Source organism: Hyla sarda, chromosome 4 (genome assembly GCF_029499605.1).
Source record: "Hyla sarda isolate aHylSar1 chromosome 4, aHylSar1.hap1, whole genome shotgun sequence".
In the NCBI taxonomy this organism is placed as follows: Eukaryota; Metazoa; Chordata; class Amphibia; order Anura; family Hylidae; genus Hyla; species Hyla sarda.
Genome location: NC_079192.1, coordinates 132,928,250 through 132,947,495, shown reverse-complemented (window position 1 = coordinate 132,947,495; position 19,246 = coordinate 132,928,250). Strand labels below are relative to the sequence as shown.

Sequence of the window (19,246 nt, the reverse complement as noted above, 5' to 3'; positions counted from 1 at the left end):
CCCTATTCTAACGGCTCCTGAGGGGGCTCTGACTGAACGCAGCGAGCGGTTACAGCAGCGGGAAGGACTGTTAACCCCTCCTCTGCCGCGCTAGTATTGGCCGGACGATCACCGGCCAATAGTTGCGTTGCTGGGGCGGTGACAGTATTGTCACCGCTCCCCAGCAATGGCAGGTGATTGGCGGTGTAACGTACACCGCTGATCACCCTGTATTTCGCGGACAAGTGACCCGAATCGCCGAAGATCGCTTGCGTGAATTCGCAAGCGATCTCCGGCGATTGCCGACATGCGGGGGTCCCGGGACCCCCCTCGGCATATGCACGGCAAGCCTGCTGAAAGATTTCAGCTGGCCAGCCGTTCTGATCTCTGCCCGGGGCGCGGCAGAGACCGGAGAAACACCAGGAGGTACTAGTAGTCCTGGGTCCTTAAAGCCCAGGGTGCCAGGAGGTTCTAGTACGTCCTGGTTCCTTAAGGGGTTAAAGTATTCAAACAATTAATTATCATTGAACTGTGCATCATTGAGAATGGAATGATATGCAAAAAGTCACAGTCTACTCTTGATTCAACAGATGGAAAATCTGAGTAACACTGATGGGGCGGTTGCATGGTTGGATCGGCTGGAGCTGCAGTACTATGAGACGCAGTTAGAACTTTATGATGTTCAATTTGAAGTACTGAAACATGAAGAAATGTTGCTAATAACGGAACTAAACACACTACGAAGGCAAATAAAAGGTAACACTTGTCTTTTTAGTTTTCTGATGTGAGCTAACACTGTGGTAACTACAGTGGGGATCAAAAGTTTGGTCACCCCAGGTAAAAATTTGTATTAATGTGCTTAAAGAAGCCAAGGAAAGATGGAAAATTATCCAAAAGGCATCAAATTACAGATTAGACATTCTTATAATATGTCAAAAAAAGTTAGATTTTATTTCCATCATTTACACTTTCAAAATAGCAGAAAACAAAAAATGGCATCTGCAAAAGTTTGGGCACCCTGCAGAGTTAATATCGTGTACTGCCCCCTTTGGCAATTATCACAGCTTGTAAACGCTTTTTGTAGCCCGCCAAGAGTCTTTCAATTCTTGTTTGAGGTATCGTTGCCCATTCTTCCGTACAAAAGTCTTCCAGTTCTTTGAGATTTTTGGGCACTGCTCTTTTAAGGTCTATCCATAGATTTTCAATTATGTTGAGGTCAGGAGATTGTGAAGGCCATGGGAAAACCTTCAGTTTACGCCTCTTGATGTAATCCCCCGTGGATTTCGAGGTGTGTTTAAGATCATTATCCATTTGTAGAAGCCATCCTCTCTTTAACTTCAGCTTTTTAACAGATGGCATCAAGTTAGCATCCAAAATTTGCTGGAATTTTATTGAATCCATTTTTCCTTCTACTCGTGAGATGTTCCCTGTGCCACTGGCTGCAATACAACCCCAAAGCATGATTGATCTACCCCCATGCTTAACAGTTGGACAGAGGTTCTTTTCATTTGAACAGAGGTTCTTTTCATTAAATTCTGTTCCCCTTCTTCTCCAAACGTACCTTTGCTCATTCCAGCCAAAAAGTTCAATTTTAACCTCATCGGTCCACAGAACTTGTTTCCAAAATGCATCAGGCTTGACTATATGTTCATTTGCAAAGTTCAAATGCTGATTTTTGTGGTGAGGACGTAGAGGAGGTTTTCTTCTGATGACTATTCCATGAAGACCATATTTGTACAAGTATCTCTTTATAGTGGAATAGTGTACCACAACTCCAGTGTCTGCCAGATCTTTCTGGAGGGATTGTGCAGTCAAGCGTGGGTTTTGAATTGTTTTTCTCACAATCCTGCGAGCTGTTCTGTCTATTTTTCTTGGTCTTCCAGATCTTGCTTTAACTTCCACTGTTCCTGATGACTGCCATTTCTTAATTACATTCCGAATAGAGGATATTGACATCTGAAAAGTTTTGCTATCTTCCTATAGCCTTCTGCAGCTTTGTGTGAGCGTCAACTATTTTCAGTTTCAGACTTCTAGACAACCCATCGTGCTGATTGTTGGGGCAAGGTCAGATGAGTCTGGGCATTTAAAACCTTTGAGATTGACATCACCTGGTCTTCCCAGATGATGATTGAGAACAATCTATGACACTGACAGGTCTCAGCTTTGCAAAGGGAGCAGTGCATGCTATAAATTCTGCAGGGTGCCCAAACTTTTGCAGACGTCATTTTTTTGTTTTCTGTTATTTTGAAAGGGTAAATGATGGAAATAAAATCTAACTTTTGTTGACATATTTTGGAGATTTTTCCATCTTTCCTTTGCTTCTTTATGCACATTAATACAAATTTTTACCTGGGGTGCCCAAACTTTTGACCCCACTGTAATTGTGCCAACATAATATTACCAGAACATATGCTTCTAGCACATGTTACATACACTTTACGCTGTGGATATGTTCAGCATGTATTTTGAGAGTGGGTGCCATCACAATTGCAAAGAAACCCCTCCTTGTATTACACATATATAACAAAGTTGTCTTTTTATCCGATCATGAAATGTTTATGCTCTCCCACATTTTGATATATTAGGAAGTCCTAAGGTACGTTGGGTACCTTTTTAAACATACTTTCATGTTGAGGTTATCTCATGGGCATTGGTACTCTGCCTAGACTGCTGCACTGCTACCAAAACTGGCATGATTTGTAGTATTAAAAAGAAATAATTTTATGAGGGATCGGTGCTGTGATTACAGGATTTTTGAACTTTTAAGCTATTTGCCTCAGATGCCAAGTTATGTATGATGCCTATTAACTTGTATTACCTGTCTGAGGTGGATCGTCCCATTTTTTTGTATTTTCATGTCCCCATAGGTTCTGCATTCTGTTGCACTATGAATAACTTTCCCGGTTTGCTGTGCAGCTTGAGAAAACTCGTTTCAAGTCAGCTAACTACAAGGGGCTTGGCTATTTCTAGTTCTCTTTGACAAGCCAGCCTCCTGATAAAGTGTGAGGCCCATCTGTATTCCCCGCCATGCCAATGTTTAATGCGTTCCCCAGTGTCACGTGATCTCAGCACAGTCTGCATATAGCGAGGACTCATTCAACGCTGGTACTGAGAGATGTACAGATGGGCCACACACATTGTCAGGGAAGACAAGAAGCCTCCTGTGATCATCTGCAACCCATTGTCTTAAGCCACACAGCAAGCTGGGAAAGGCTCAAAGACAATCCCTAGTGCACAAGAATACAGAAGCTCTGGGGACATAAAAAAAAAAAAAATGTATAAATAATATGGCACAATCCATCTCAGACAGGTAATGCAAGTTAAACACCATACATAACTTGACATTAGTGGAACTTGGCTTAAAAGTTTAAAAATCCTGGAGTACCCCTTTAAACCTGATTGCAGCTCTTTACAAACTCCAATATTATCTTCAAAGCATCAATATAGAGACAGTAGAAGGTAAACCTCCTTAATAGGATAAATAAGTGATGGAATATTTAAAGCGTATCAGTCACAATAAAAAAAAATGCTGCACTTACCCAGTCTGCGTTACGCTTCTTGTTCCTTCTTCTCCTTCCTGTTGGTAAGTGTGTGACGCTTGCCAACAGACCCTGTGCGGAAGCTTCTGCCCTCCTTCCCAGTGCAGGACATACAGGAATCTGTGTTGCAAGCTTTGAGCAGGATGACTGACAGCCTGCAGCACGGCACAGAGAACTTGCTAGTCCCTCCCTCAGGTCCTGGACTTTGTCCTCATCCAGCCTGGAACGTGGACCCCTAGTGGCCAAGGATTTAGGAAATTATGTTTAAAAAACTATACTTATTTAATGTGTTAAAATAGTGTCAATGTTATTAATTTTAGGTGTTCTGTCACATATCAAAAGTTATGACAGTGGCTATTTTTATTTTCCCCAATACTCCCCTTAACAACGTGTATTAGAAATAAATATTGTTAACTTGAGTCATCATTAAAAAAAAAAAGGGGGAATAAAAGCGTGTCCCTTGAACAGTTGGAAGGTCAAAGAGGCTAGTATAAAATGACTGGGATCTTTTTTCTGTCACTGTACTTCACTGGGCTGTAAATGTAAAGTCAAAGAGGGGAATTTTATAATTCCTTGTGCCAAATTTTTTGCACAAGCTCTACTTTTGCAACATCTTTTTTTCGCAAACACAGGGCTTGCGCAAACTTTTTAGCCGCTCTGTGCTGGTGCAGATAATGATATATTCTCCCTCCAAAAAAGTGTTTTGGCTACATTTTTAATACATGTAACGACAACAAAAAGGTATTTACATTTGGTTGCAGATAAAGAGGAAGAGGTTGTCTACTATGACACATGTGAAGATCCTCAGGAACTACAGACATTTGAGCAGTCCAGTAACAGTTCAATACAACTTATGCTCAGAAGGAAAGCACAGCAGCTGGAGTCAAAACGGGGGAATATCTGTTCAAGACGAGCATTACTGAGGAACAAAAAAGTATGTTACATCAATGACAAATGTTAAATCATACTGACCCTAATAATAGCTGGCTATAAAAAGCATATAAGAGCATTGTTACTTGTTGAAAACCAGTTAAAGCCCTAAAAGACTACTATATATAATTCACTTTTAACTTAAAAATAGAGAAACAGAACATGGCAGCACATCCACAACTTGTACTATGATGCTAAATGCTTCTCAGTATTTTTTTTTTTTTCTATTAAGCTAACAGGTTGTTAGTATACATTTTGATCAAAACATGCAAGCCCACTCGCCACGTAAAGGCCACCTGATAAGAGTGGGTCTCTAAACTAACAGTGCCGTAGTGCTTGGCGGTGACCACCACCACCATGACACTAAGTCTACAGAGGATATGACCAAATGTAGTTCTTTACAGTCGGGAATGAGAAATAGCAGTGCACCATAGAGGAGAACCTAAGTGGCTCAATAACAGCAGCTAGAGCAATAAAATGTCACTACTCTAAAAGGTTGATCTGACAAAACCAGACAGGTTTTTAAAAATCTTGTGAATCAGTAATGGTTTAAAGGGAACCTGCTAGTTTAACTGCAGACAGCATAAGGCTACATTCACACTGCCGGTTGTCTCTAGCAGTTTCCATATTTTAGGATCGAGAAAAGCTGCAGAAAAAATAGTGCTTGCACCGTCTTTTTCTCTCCGAAAATGACGGAGCCTGACGGACCCCATTAACTATAAAAAAAAAAGGGAGTTTGCTGGCCATATTTGACGGGTCATACCGGCAGTGGGAAAGGGGCCTAACATAGGTACAGACATTCTGTTTCCAGCCATGTGTCCCTTAATCCCTTAAGGACTCAGCGTTTTTCAGTTTTTGCATTTTTGTTTTTTTCCTCCTTACCTTTTAAAAAATCATAACCCTTTAAATTTTCCACCTAAAAATCCATATAAAGGCTTATTTTTTGCGCTACCAGTTCTACTTTGTAATGACATCAGTCATTTTAAAAATCTACAGTGAAACCCCAAAAAATAATAATAATTGTGCGACAAAATTGAAGAAAAAACACAATTTTGTAACTTTTGGGGGCTTCTGTTTCTACGCAGTACGTTTTTTTTTGTTGTAAAAATTACACCTTATCCTTTTTCTGTAGGTCTGTCCGTACGATTAAAATGATACCCTACTTATAGTTTGAAAAATGATACCCTACTTATACCCTAGGTATGATGAAATCATAACTACATGCACGAAAATGTATACATTTTAAAAATGCCCTCTTCTGGGGGTGTGTGGCCTGGCTGCTGAGGTGGATGGACGTGCACTAACAGAGCACCATGCATTAGCCTGCTCCAGCGACCATATCCAGCGATCCCCGCTGAGACATTTTTGCACTGACAGCTCGGGGAACATCCTTAGCACCTGCAACAATGCGCGGAAAGAAAAAAAAGCAAGTACAAGCTGCCAAGCTGGTGAAAATCAGCTTTACCCCCGCACGGTCTGTTCCCAAGATGGCGCTGGTGGGGATGATCGCACGCATACACCACGCTCACAGCTCCGTGCAGGAGCTTGCGGCAACACCCCACTCACTTCATCTCACCTCCGCTCCTCTTCAGATCGGGAATTAAGACTGTCACAGGTCCGGATTTTTTCCTCAGACCTCCAGGAAGAGGACCTCCCAATACATAGCCGCTCTCCAGGGGCCTCACCCAGGAGCCACAGCAGCTGCTCCTTACCTGGCATGGTTGCCCACTCTCCTGCCAGATTCCCTGTATGCTCTCCCTCTGAGCCCTGCTAAACAATGCTTGTGGCTCTCACCTGCCTCTCCAGAAACTGAGGTAGGACAGATGGCTCTCCCCTTAACTCCCAGAGAAGGGGAAGATTTGCTAGAAAATATTTCAGTTACAGGGCAGCACCTTTCTGAAAGATATGTTGATTCTACTTAGACATTTCTTCAAGACATACATTGTCTGGTACACCCTATGCAAGCTACAATTTACTACCTAGGTGGCAGAGTGGACAACTTGGAAACTAAATTTGGTCAGTTTGCTGACAAACACAACTCTGTGATGCACATAATACCATGAAAGATTATGTTACAGCACTTAAAGGCAAAGTTGCACATCTTGAGGACAGGAGTCGCCCTAATAATATAAAACTGTGCGGCATCCCTGAATCGGTTGCTTCTGCAGATATTCCGGCTTATGTAAGAGCTCTCATACATAATGCACTCCCATCTTGCACCCCTCTTGAAGTGAACCGTGCTCACGGAGTCCCCAAACATCTGGAGGACTCTGTCCCCCGGGACGTTTTAGTCAGTATACATTTCTTTGGTGTCAAAGAACGCCTTATGAAATTTACTAGAAGAAATGGTGGTCTTCCAGCTCCATACCACCACATATCTGTATATGCAGACTTATCTGCAGCTACTCTACAAGCCTGCAAGGCCCTGATGCCTATCACCATGGCCCTCATCTGCCAAACGCCCTTACCGGTGGGACTTCCCCACTCACCTTCTAATCCGGCATAATGACTCAATGCATGTTGTGCGATCTCTGGATGAAGGAACTGCTTTACTGAAATCCTGAACCTCACTGCTATATATCCGACTCATGTCACTAGACAAGACCGAGACTAGTTGGTTACTTGAAGAATTGACCTGGCTTTCCTCTGAGCCCACTGAGAGGGCTTTGTGGGTGGGCTCTTTCTCCTCGACCTCAAAGTGGACTCTAACCCACACTCACCTATGGTTGGCATCCTCTCGGGGATATCTGCCCTGTTTCTCTATATGTTCCTAACACTGTTTTGTTTATTGCATTCTCATGTTTTTGTAACTTTTCGTGGCTCTATCTCCATACAGTGTCCTTCGGGCACTCTCTGCCTTACTTTGACAGGCGCATGCTGGCTTGGAGGTGCGTCCTGTCCGTTACTCACATTTTCCCTACAACTTATTTCAAAATCTGTCCTTTTCCAGTATGGTAATAACTGTTGTTAGCCTAAATGTGAATGGTTTTAATGCACCTCACAGATGGTCTTTTTCCTGGAAAGAAGCACAATCTCTTAAAGGGGATGTAATTTGTGCCGAGGAAACGCACCTACTGTCCAAAGATGCGGATAGACTACATCATCCTTCTTATCCACATATTTTCCATTCTCATTACAGCCGAAAGTCAGAGGGGTTATGATTGTCATCAAAGATACAGTTGCCCATGGTCTCTGGCCCCGCAAAAGCCGCTGCTCTTCATTGATTTAAAGCGCCTGAAAGTTCACAGATTATAGGTATCGGCCCTAAAAAATCAATATCTGTCGATCCCTACCCTGTACTACATAACCCCTTAGTTAAAGCGTCCTATCATGCCTGAAGGGACTTTATCAAAAATTATCCTTCTCCAACAGCCATCCCTCTGGGAGATATACCACTCTCCCTTATCCAAGCATTACACATACACTACTTTTATATGAATCCTCCACGGTGAAACAATTAAAACGATTCTAAACACTGAAAGACAACTATTCTATACACTAAGGTGACTTTTATAAATACCTACAAGTTCGTCATTTTCTATCTAGTCTAACCCCTACATAAATACCAACAGATGGTTCTGCATTCCGTTTCTTATCCTTACCATTGAAGGACCTGAAACCGATATACCGCTTTATCATTCATCAAGACATTTTTGTCAAAACACACCTCTTTAGATACTGGGAAAAAGATTTAGGTTGCACGTGTTCCAAGGCAGACTGGCAACACGCCTTTAAGTCCCTTCATGCAGCATTCCAATGCTCCTCACATAGATAGAATCTGCAATTAAGACTATACTCCGGTGGTACTACACCCCAGATCGCCTTAGCCGCATTTACCCGGGATCATCTCATGTATGTTGGCCTGGATACGGTTCACGTGGAACCCTGTATCCTATACTGTGGTCATACCCTATAGTACAACCCTTCTGGTCTTCCTGCAAAACTTTCACACAACACACTCTAGGATGTTCTTATGCCCTGGTCTCTGCAGTCTGTTTTACTATTTTTGGAACTTCAACCTCTTCCACGTTCATCAAGAGACCTGTTCTGTCTTATATACGTCCTACCTAAGATCTTGTTTGTTAGCAACTGAAAGACAGCATTGATTTCCTCAATAGCTGAACTCCATAACAAATTAAATACTACCCTTTCCTATGAAAAGATTATCGCCTTAGGCGCCAACAGATATTTGAACTTCACTTATCGTTGGAACAAATGGTTGTCATCCCCATACTATGTTAAAGGGGTACTCCCGTGTAGTATTATTGAGACCAATCAAAAATTATGGATATCCAACAAAAGGTCCTCTTTAGAGTTTGCACCTCCTTAGATGTTAGTAACTAATAGCAACCCATGGGGCTATTTATACATAGCAATATAACCACAGTCTAATGAGTCTTTTTATGAATAGTTAAATAGGTCTGTATCCAGTTCGTATGTAACATAATTTATATTGCTGCTGAGGAAAAGACTGAGTATAGTCTTGAAACGCGTCCAGTCCCCCCAATACCACTATTGAGACCACTTACATAAGCCTTTGTGAGTCCCGCATCGATAGGTGTCTCACCCGGTCAGTTGCCAGCCACGTACGCGCGCCTTGTAGCCACGAGGACGCGACCGCTACTCTGAATAGAAGCGCTGGAGCTACAACACTCGGAGCCCACCGCCAGTCACGGCACCTTCACCATAGGAGACGGCAGAGTCCCCCAACAGTGTCCTCTCCCGCAGTGAGAGAGATAACAGAGTTTGTTCCAGCAAAGCGCAAAGAAGAAAGTGCAGAAGAGATCGCAGTATCTCCAACTATCCCTAAAAGCCGCAGGAGAGACCGCAGGAGGGATCGCAGCATCCCCAAAGAGCAACAGCATCCTGACAAGTACCGGTCCCGGGGCGGTGAGCATAACTGTATCATTCTACTAACTGTTACAATTGCCGGCAATTATTACAACTCTGCTATCAAGTGATATATTAACTCTGTTACCAAGGGATATAACAGCGCTACATTGACATGCTTTAATGAACTGGATACTGACCTATTTAACTATTCATCAAAAGACTCATTAGACTGTGGTTATATTGCTATACATAAATAGCCCCATGGGTTGCTATTAGTTACTAACATCTAAGGAGGTCCAAACTCTAAAGAGGACCTTTTGTTGGATATCGATAATTTTTGATTGGTCTCAATAATACTATCATGTTTTAAATAACATTTTATATTCATAATTTATTTTTATTGTATTTGCAATTTTATCTATACTATATATTTTTGAAGGGAGTGCCGTTGCTCTACAAGGGCCCTGTAAGTCACGGTACTTAACACGTCTTACAAACAATTTGATTACTATAAATAATAAATATCATCATTTAACATATTTAGCCAGTTGTGTCCATACATCATTTACCCTGAGCCCCAATTCTTTCTTGTAAATTAGCACTATTTTCATTCACCTTGGGTATAGGTGATATTTTTTGGGTAGCCCGGGTTGCTATTGGTTACGGTGAGAACAAAGAACCACTCCAAATCCTCCTTTTAACCCAGATTTGTAAATGACTTCTATTTAAAAAAATCTTAATCCTTCCAGTACTTATTAGCTGCTGAATACTACAGAGGAACTGAGTAGGAGAAAATCTCCATAGCAAACATATGCTGCTCTGGACAGTTCCTAAAATGGACAGATGTCAGCAGAGAGCACTATGCTCATGATGTCAGCAGAGAGCTCTGTGTTCCAAAAAGAAAAACATATCCTCTGTAGTGTAAAGACCCTAAAAAGTACAGGAAAGATTAAGATTTTTTAATAGAAGTAATTTACAAATCTGTTTAACTTTCTGGCACCAGTTGATATGTAAAAAAAATTTGACCTGTTACATATTCTTGCTTTTAGATACTAGCTTTCTGTTGATATCACCCCCTGAGTTAATAACACCCCTGAGAGTTATGAATATTAACCTCATTCACTGTATATAAATATCAGACTTTATATTCCAATTCTACAGACAGAGCCTAATTCTTCATATTGAATTAATAAGCTTATGGAAACCGTGCACGTACTCTTCTACTAGACCCTGTACTTCCACTTTGTTACTATGTTTAATTTTTAGGTTTATGTTACCTGGATACATGTAAGCCGAAACACACTGTATGATTAGTCCAAGCACACTTTTAAGTACTAGTGTATCCAATGTTCATTCCTGTTTTTATTGTTAAAATGATAAAACTCTTCAATAAAAAGTATTCATGGGGGGAAAAAAAATTTGACACCTATAAGGCTGGGTTCCCATTACGTTTTCCCCCATACGGGAGCGCATACGGCAGGGGAGAGCTAAAAACTTGCACTCCCGTATGCCTTTCTATGCGCTCCCGTATGTAATTCATTTCAATGAGCCGACCGCAGTGAAACGTTCGCTCCGGTCGGCTCATTTTTGCCCCGTATGCGCTGTTACAACCGGACCTAAAACCGTCGTCGACCACTGTTTTAGGTGCAGGGAAAAAGCACATACGGGGCAAAAATGAGCCGACCGGACCGAATGTTTCACTACGGGCGTCTCATTGAAATGAATTACATACGGGAAAACGTATGGGGAAAACGTAATGGGAACCCAGCCTAACTTTTTAATTTTTCCACATACGAGGATTTTTTGCACCGTGATATGAAGATTTTATCAGCATTTTCATCGCTTTTTATTCATTTTTTTAAAGGTATAAAAAGTAACCAAAAATACTTTTCTTTTTTCTTTTGTACGCCATTGACCGTGCGGTTTAATTAATGATATATTTTTATAGTTCAGACATTTACGCACGCGGCGATACCACATGTTTATATATTTTTTATTTACAGTTTTTTTTTTTATATAAATTGGTAAAGGGGGGTGATTCAAACTTTTTTTCATTAGGGAAGGGGCTAAATCACATCTATTAACTTTTGTTTTATTTTTACACTTTTTATTTTTTGCAATGTTATAGCCTCCATAGGGGACTATAACATGCATTACATTGGTTGTCTCTCTCACTCCCTGCTATACCTTCCTCTACTCTACTAATTTTCTTCCCCTCTTTCAAGAGTTACGGACGTTGATGGAGAAGTGGAGGTCTCAATATATCTCTCTTTTTTTGGGCGTTTTGCGGAAGTGAAAATGACTATCCTTCCTAAATTGTTCAATTTTTTTGAGACCCTTCCTGTTCGTGTTCCTCTTACTGCACTTGGTTCTTTCCAGTTGGCCATTTTCCGCTTTATTTGGGATGCCAAACGTCATAGTCTTCCAATGTCTGTTATGAGTCGATCCATGGGGGGGCCCAGTGGTCCCTGATGTGTCTAAGTACTATTGGGCCACCCACCTTCATCATCTAACTGCCTGGTCTTCCTATCATGCCTACAGTAGATGGATGGAGTTGGAGAAATTGTGGCTAGCTCCTTTCCATCCTAACTCCCTTCTTTGGTGTGCCTCCCCTCCTTCAGTATCTCTAGGCCCCCTCTTGGCTCCTATGTTTTTTTTCTCACTACGTATGTGGGGTACTGTTCTAGGAAATTTGGGCTATTCTTCTCCTCTTCTCCTTTACAGTCTTTTCTTTACCACCCTGATTTTTTTGTCGGGTCTGACTTCTGGTATGGTGAGGGAGTGGGGTTCCAGGGGCCTGTTCTGTTAGGCTAATGTTGTCGATCCCCTCTCTCATACTCTTCTGCCCTTTGATCAGCTTGTATCCCATAATAACCTTCCCTCCTCTGAACGGGTCCATTATTTACAGCTTAGTCACTTCATGTCCTCTACCTTGGGTTCAATAACGCTGTACCCCTGTTTCTCGCTGTTTGGGATCCATGGGACTGTTTCTCTGACTACCATCCTCCCTGACCTTTCTAAGACTCCTACTTTTCTTTATTTTATTTTTTTTTCCTCCCCTTCCCTCTTGTTTCCTGTTGTATGTGGTATTTGTTTTTGTGGTGTTTTTCTAGTTTTTTTTTTTTGTGGTTGCCCTAAAGTGCCTTTTCACCGCTTTTGCTGATAGTAGCTATACTGTGATGCAGGTCATGAGTCTCTGTTAATTCTTAGACTACTTTATTAAGTTTTTGTATTGCATACCATATGCACTTGGGCCCTTTTGGCCATTGTGTTCTTGTCCAAATCGTGTATTATAAAATGTTTCAATAAAAATTTACAGTTAAAAAAAAAAAATCCCCATAGCAAACCTCTCCTGCTGTGGACAGTTCTAGACATGGACAGAGGTTTCAGCAGAGAGCACTGTAGTCAGACAGAAAGGAAATTAAAAAAGGAAAGAACTTCCTGTGGAGCATACAGCAGCGGATATGTGCTGGAAGGATTAAGATTTTTTAATAGTAGAAATGTAAAAATCTGTTTAACTTTCTTGCACCAGTTGATTTAAAAACAAAATGTTGGAGTACCCCTTTAAGCTGGGATACAGTGTAGGTTCAGGAAACCTACACCCAAGCAGGCAAGAAAAGAAGCCGTGACCAGAAGAGAAGTACCCTTGCCCCCACTCACCTTTGCTGGTGGGACCTCTAACAATTATACTGTACATTCATCATGTAATTGATTTTTTTGTGGTACATCTCTTTTCTCCATGTGTTTTTTTTTTTTTTTTTATATTTTTTATTAGCTTTTACATTCGATAAATAACAGATTTAATAACAGAATAAATAACCCATAGTTTCCACTGGTCTTTCATTATAAAGCTGCAACACTGATGTGTTGTCAGTATGACAGTGGCAGCCAGTCACTAGCAGTGGTGGCCTGTCCAACTTACTGGCATCGCCACTGTGGCTAGTGCCATTTGGTTGCCATGGGGCTAGTTAGAATATTAAAAGGGAAGTACCATAACTCATTTAAACCCAAATACAATCCTTACCCCATTTGCTGCCAGGTGAGAGTTTAAACATGTTTGACATACCCAAAACAGGAATTCTACCAAAAAATCATGTTATACCCCCATTCATTCTCCTAAAATAGACACCTGGCAAATTGTAAAAATGTCATTCAGCATGTTACCCTTATTGGTAATCCATAAAGACCATGTTTATGGAGCAGAGTCTGAGACACACAACCCTAAAAATAAAAGTACCAGGTGTGCAAAGTTCGTACATCATTTATAGCATTTATTTCTACATGCACTTATTCATCAGAACTGAAAACCCTAAACATCTTGATATGATCCAGGTGACTGTAAAATTACTGAGCACATATCCTCTCTACATTATGCAGCTCAGCATTGCCTCTTTGACATTTGAGCTTGGAAAGAAAACATGATTTTATAACTGTGCAAAGAGGGAGACACACAAATGATACTAGCCTATCCGCTATCTGCCCATATTTGCAGCTCTGAGCATGATGTAGAGCACGGGACCCTGGGCTAATAGCGTGCGGCACAGACTGTTGTTCCGCGCCCTATTAACCCTTTAGACGCGGCGTTCAAAGTCGATTGCTGCATCTGAAGTAACAAAAATACACTCCGGGCAGCTCAGTTGGGCTGATTGAGACCATCGCGGTGAAATCGTGATGTCCTGATCAGCTAGAAGGCGAGCGGAGGGTGCCTTACCTGCCTTCGTCGCGTCCGATCAGCGATTGATTGCTCCTAGTCTGAAATCCAGGCTTGAGCAATCGACCGCCGATAACACTGATCATCTCCATGTTAATGCATGGGGGTTCATCTGTTTATAAGATCAGTATGTGCAGTGCTATAGCCACTAGAGGGGACTATAACACTGCAAAAAAAAAAGTGTGAAGAAAAAGTTAATAAAGATCCTTTAACTCCTTCCCTAATAAAAATAAGAATCACCCCCCTTTTCCCTTAAAAAAAACAAAAAACTGTAAATAAATTCCGCCGCATGCGGAAATGTCTGAACTATAAAAAATATATCGTTAATTAAACAGCACGGTCAATGGCGTACGCGCAAAGAAAAAAACAAAGTCCAAAATAGCATTTTTTTGGTCACTTTTATATCATGAAAAATGAATATAAAGCGATCAAAAAGTCTGATCAATACAAAAATGGTACCACTTAAAACTTCAGATCACGGCGCAAAAAATGAGCCCTCATACCTCCCCATATGTGGAAAAATTATAGGGGTTAGAATATGACCATTTTAAACGTATACATTTTCCTGCATGTAGTTATGATTTTTTTCTGAACTACGACAATATCCAACCTATATAAGTAGGGTATCATTTTAATCGTATGGACCTACAGAATAATAAGGTGTCATTTTTACCAAAAAATCCACTGCGTAGAAACGAAAGCCCCCAAAAGTTACAAAATTGCATTTTTTCTTAAATTTTGTCACACAATGAATTTTATTTTCAATTTCGCCGTGGATTTTTTGGTAAAATGACTTATGTCACTGCAAAGTAGAATTGGTGGTGCAAAAAAATAAGCCATCATATGGAATTTTAGGTGCAAAATTGAAAGTGTTATGATTTTTAGAAGGTGATGAGGAAAAAATGAAAATGCAAAAACGGAAAACCCTCAGTCCTTAAGGGGTTAAGAAGTGTATGGGCCCTGCACAGTGTACATTTCGGAAATGTTACTCTGGGATTGAAAAGCCACTAAATGACATTTTTCATTGGTCGTACATTTAAGTCTAATCGCTTTGTGTGTATTCCGATTCTTTTAGGATCAGTGCATAGAGACACAGGAGCTTAAACTGCAGCAGTACCAGGAAACACAGAGGCGGCTTGAGCAGCACCACTCTGCACAGATGGTGAGTATAGTCTATGCATAGTTTTTTATGATTCCACGCCAGACCTCTAGCACTGGTGGAGGCTTCTGTACCATTTAAGCCAGTGTGTGGGAGACACTTCAACAGCGTTCTTTGTGTTCTGGCAGAGAAGAGAGAAGAAAAAAGAGGAAGAGAAAAATAAAAAACAATGGGTTGATGAGGAACGTCAAAAAACACTACAGAGATTAAAAAGCTATAAAGATGTGAGTGTTAAATTGAAGCGTTTAAGTTGTGCACAGTCATGTTCTGCTGAATAGAATGAAGTGAAGCAAGGGCAAACCCGTATTTGTTAATGAAAACTTTCTGGTTTTGTAACTTTTCATCCTATAGAAAAAAGAATCCCATGTTGTGCTGAAAACCTCTAGAATACAGGCACGTTTACCCGCTAAATCCAGAGAGAGCTTAAAACCTTTTAATGAAGCAGAAGGGCCGAGGAGTGGTTCAGTAGACATCCCTGTACAGATCTATGATCAGAAAAGAAGTTCTAACTGTAGATTGTCCAGTGATAATCCTTCCAATCAAGATCATTTCCCCCCGCCACCTATGGTTCCTCCTCCACCACCACCTCCTCCTCTTCCTCCAGCAGCCCCTCCCCCTCCTCCACCTTTACCACCACGAAGTTGCCTATTGGAAAATCCAGCTCATTTACCTTATTCACATGAGACCCAAAATCTACATGAAGATCAAGTGTTGAAAGGTGAACATGCTGGAAATCAAACTACACCTGGAAAATTAAAAGCCCAATTGAACCAACATTCAGGTAAAGAAATAATGGTAAATTTTATTATTTTAGAATGCTGTAATCCAAAGTGCTGTCTTTACTGCCAAAACATGGATTTTTATTCCAAAACAGCTGTTTCTCTTAAAAGAAATTACAGTACTTTCATTGATCGCTTCATTTACCAAAAATTACTCTCTACCCCAGAAAAAATATATATATTGAAGCCCTACTTATACAAAACTGAGGGCGCTGCACTCCAAAGTGTGGTGATGGTCCTATGGTAGGACAGAAACTACAGATCTATACCGTATGTATATATATATAGGAAAAAATGGGTACTCTCCTTGTAAAATATATAAAACTCAGTGTATGTGTGTATTTATGTTCCAGAATCACGTCCAAACGGCTAAAGATATTAACATGAAACTTGGCACACATGTTACAGGGGTTTTTGTTTAAAGTCCCATACAAGTCTATGGGAAATATGTTACTGCATAACTTCCAAACGGCTGGAGATATTTTGATAATACTTGGTCACATGTTACTTATATGTCCACTTAAAATATAGGATAGTTAATTTAACCCTTAACTACCCTCATTTGTGAGGGTCAGGGTTTTTGTTTAAAGTCCATATGCAAATCAATGGTAAATGTGTATTCCCACATAACTTCCGTGCGGCTAAAGATATTTCAAGAATACCTGGTACACATATTACGGGATAGCAGGTCGAGATATGAGGACGGGATAGGAGGTTGGAATATGAGGATGGAATAAGAGGAAGGAATATGAGGTAAGGATATGGGGTCGGGATAGGAGGTCAGGATATGAGATCGAGATATGTCGGGATATGAGGTAGGGATATGACAACAATATATGAGGACGGGATATGAAGTCAAAAGCTTCCTCCTTTTGTTGATTTTCCTCCACAACAAGGATTAGGAAGGAAAAACCGCGCAACGCCGGGTACTCAGCTAGTATCTATATATATAAAACTCAACGTGTGTATGTGTGTGTGTATGTTCCACAAAAACTTCCAAACGGCTAAAGATATTAACAAGAAACTTGGCACACATGTTACTTATATGTCAACAACAAACATAGGCTAGGTGAAAAACCCCATTTGCCAGGGGCGGGGTTTATGTTTAAAATCCTATACAAGTCTATGGGAAATATATGTTACTGCATAACTTCCAAACGGCTGGAGATATTTCGATAATACTTGGTCACATGTTACTTATATCTCCACTTAAAATATAGGATAGTTAATTTAAACCTTAACTACCCCCATTTGTGAGGGCGGGGTTTTGTTTAAAGTCCCATGCAAATCAATGGGAAATGTATGTTCCCACATAACTTCCATACAGCTGGAGATATTTCAATACCTGGTCACATATTACAGGTCGGGATATGAGGATGGGATGGGAGGTCGAGATAGGAGGTCAAGATAGGCGGACGGGATGGTCTGGATAGGAGGTCGAGTTAGGAGGTCGGGATATGAGGATGGGATATGAGGTGGAGATAGGAGGACGGGATAGGGGGTTGAGATAGGAGGATGGGATTGGAGGTCGGGATAGGAGGTCAAGATAGGAGGTCGAAATAGGTGGTCAACATAGGAGGACGGGATAGGAGGACGGGATAGGAGGTCGGGATAGGAGGACGGGATAGGAGGTCGGGATAGGAGGTCGGGATAGGAGGATGGGATAGGAGGTCGGGATAGGAGGTCGGGATATGAGGACGAAATGTGAGGATGGGATATGAGGTTGGGATATGATGACTGGATAGGAGGTCTGGATATGAGGACAGGATATGGGGTTGGGATATGAAGTCAAGCTTCCTCCTTTGTTTATTTTCGTCCCCAACAAGGATTAGGAAGGAAAAACCGGGCAACGCTGGATATTCAGCTAGTATATATATAAAACTCAACGTGTGTGTGTGTTCCAGCATCACGTCCAAACGGCTAAAGATATTAACATGAAACTTGGCACACGTTACTTATATGTCAGCAACAAACATAGGATAGGTAATTTAACCCTTAACTACCCCCATTTGTCAGGGTCCGGGTTTTTGTTTAAAGTCCAATGCAAATCTAAGGGGAAATGTATGTTCCCACATATCTTCCGTACGGCTGGAGATATTTCAGTAATACCTGGTACACATATTAATAATATGTCAAATAAAAAGATATGATAGTTAAATTAACCCTTACCTACACCCTTATATAAAAGATGGGTTTTTGTTTCAAGTCCCATGCAAGTATATGGGACTTCCAGTACCTTACTCCACAAGCTCCGCTCTGCATCTCCTGGTGAATGTAAGCCACACCCCATCTCACAAAGACATGCCCACTGTTTAAGCCCCACCCTTTTATTCTCTACCCTTTTTGTGCATCGGTCTGGCTTTCAAATCACGCCCAGTCCCACAAAGTCACGTCCCCTTCTATTTTCAGCTTACAATATCTTTATCACAAATCAGTCGCACATGGGGTTGGGACATGAAATTGAGATATGAGATTGAGATATGAGGATGCGATAAGGGGTTGGGATCCCGGGATAGGAGGACGGGATATGAGATTGAGATATGAGGATGGGATATGGGGACGGGATATGGGGTTGGGATATGACAACAATATATGAGGATGGGATATTAAGTCAAAAGCTTCCTCCTTTTGTGTATTTTCCTCCCCAACAAGGATTAGGAAGGAAAAACTGGGCAACGCCGGGTACTCAGCTAGTCTCAAATTTACTATATATATATATATATATATATATGTATATATGTATATGTATATATATATATATATATATATATATATATATAGTAAATATATATATATATATTGTGTGTGTGTGTGTATTATATAACTCAACGTGTTTATGTATGTGTGTATGTTCCAGCATCACGTTCAAACTGCTAAAGATATTAACATGAAACTTGGCACACATATTACTTATATGTCAACAACAAACATAGGATAAGTAATCTAACCCTTCCTCACCCCCATTTGCCAGGGGCGGGGTTTATGTTTAAAGTCCCATACAAGTCTATGGGAAATATATGTTACTGCATAACTTCCAAACGGCTGGAGATATTTCGATAATACTTGGTCACATGTTACTTATATGTCCACTTAAAATATAGGATAGTTAATTTAACCCATACTACCCCAATTTGTGAGGGTCAGGGTTTTTGTTTAAAGTCCCATGAAAATCAATGGGAAATGTATGTTCTCACATAACTTCCGTACGGCTGGAGATATTTCAATACCTGGTGCACATATTACGGGTCGGGATTTGAAGGTCTGGATTTGAGGACGGGATAGGAGAACGGGAAAGGAGGACGAGATAGGAGGTCGA

At 40.9% G+C, this 19,246-nt stretch overlaps 1 protein-coding gene across 1 annotated transcript in view; it reads left to right on the top strand.

The window, feature by feature from the left end:
* The window catches only part of WHAMM (WASP homolog associated with actin, golgi membranes and microtubules), a 77,963-nt gene that overhangs the window by 43,168 nt on the left and 15,549 nt on the right, over nt 1-19,246 (top strand). The window contains exons 5-9 of the mRNA XM_056572181.1: nt 570-735; nt 4,280-4,452; nt 15,068-15,154; nt 15,280-15,375; nt 15,503-15,932. Coding sequence (XP_056428156.1) covers nt 570-735; nt 4,280-4,452; nt 15,068-15,154; nt 15,280-15,375; nt 15,503-15,932 — 952 coding nt within the window. The remainder of the gene's footprint in view (nt 1-569; nt 736-4,279; nt 4,453-15,067; nt 15,155-15,279; nt 15,376-15,502; nt 15,933-19,246) is intronic.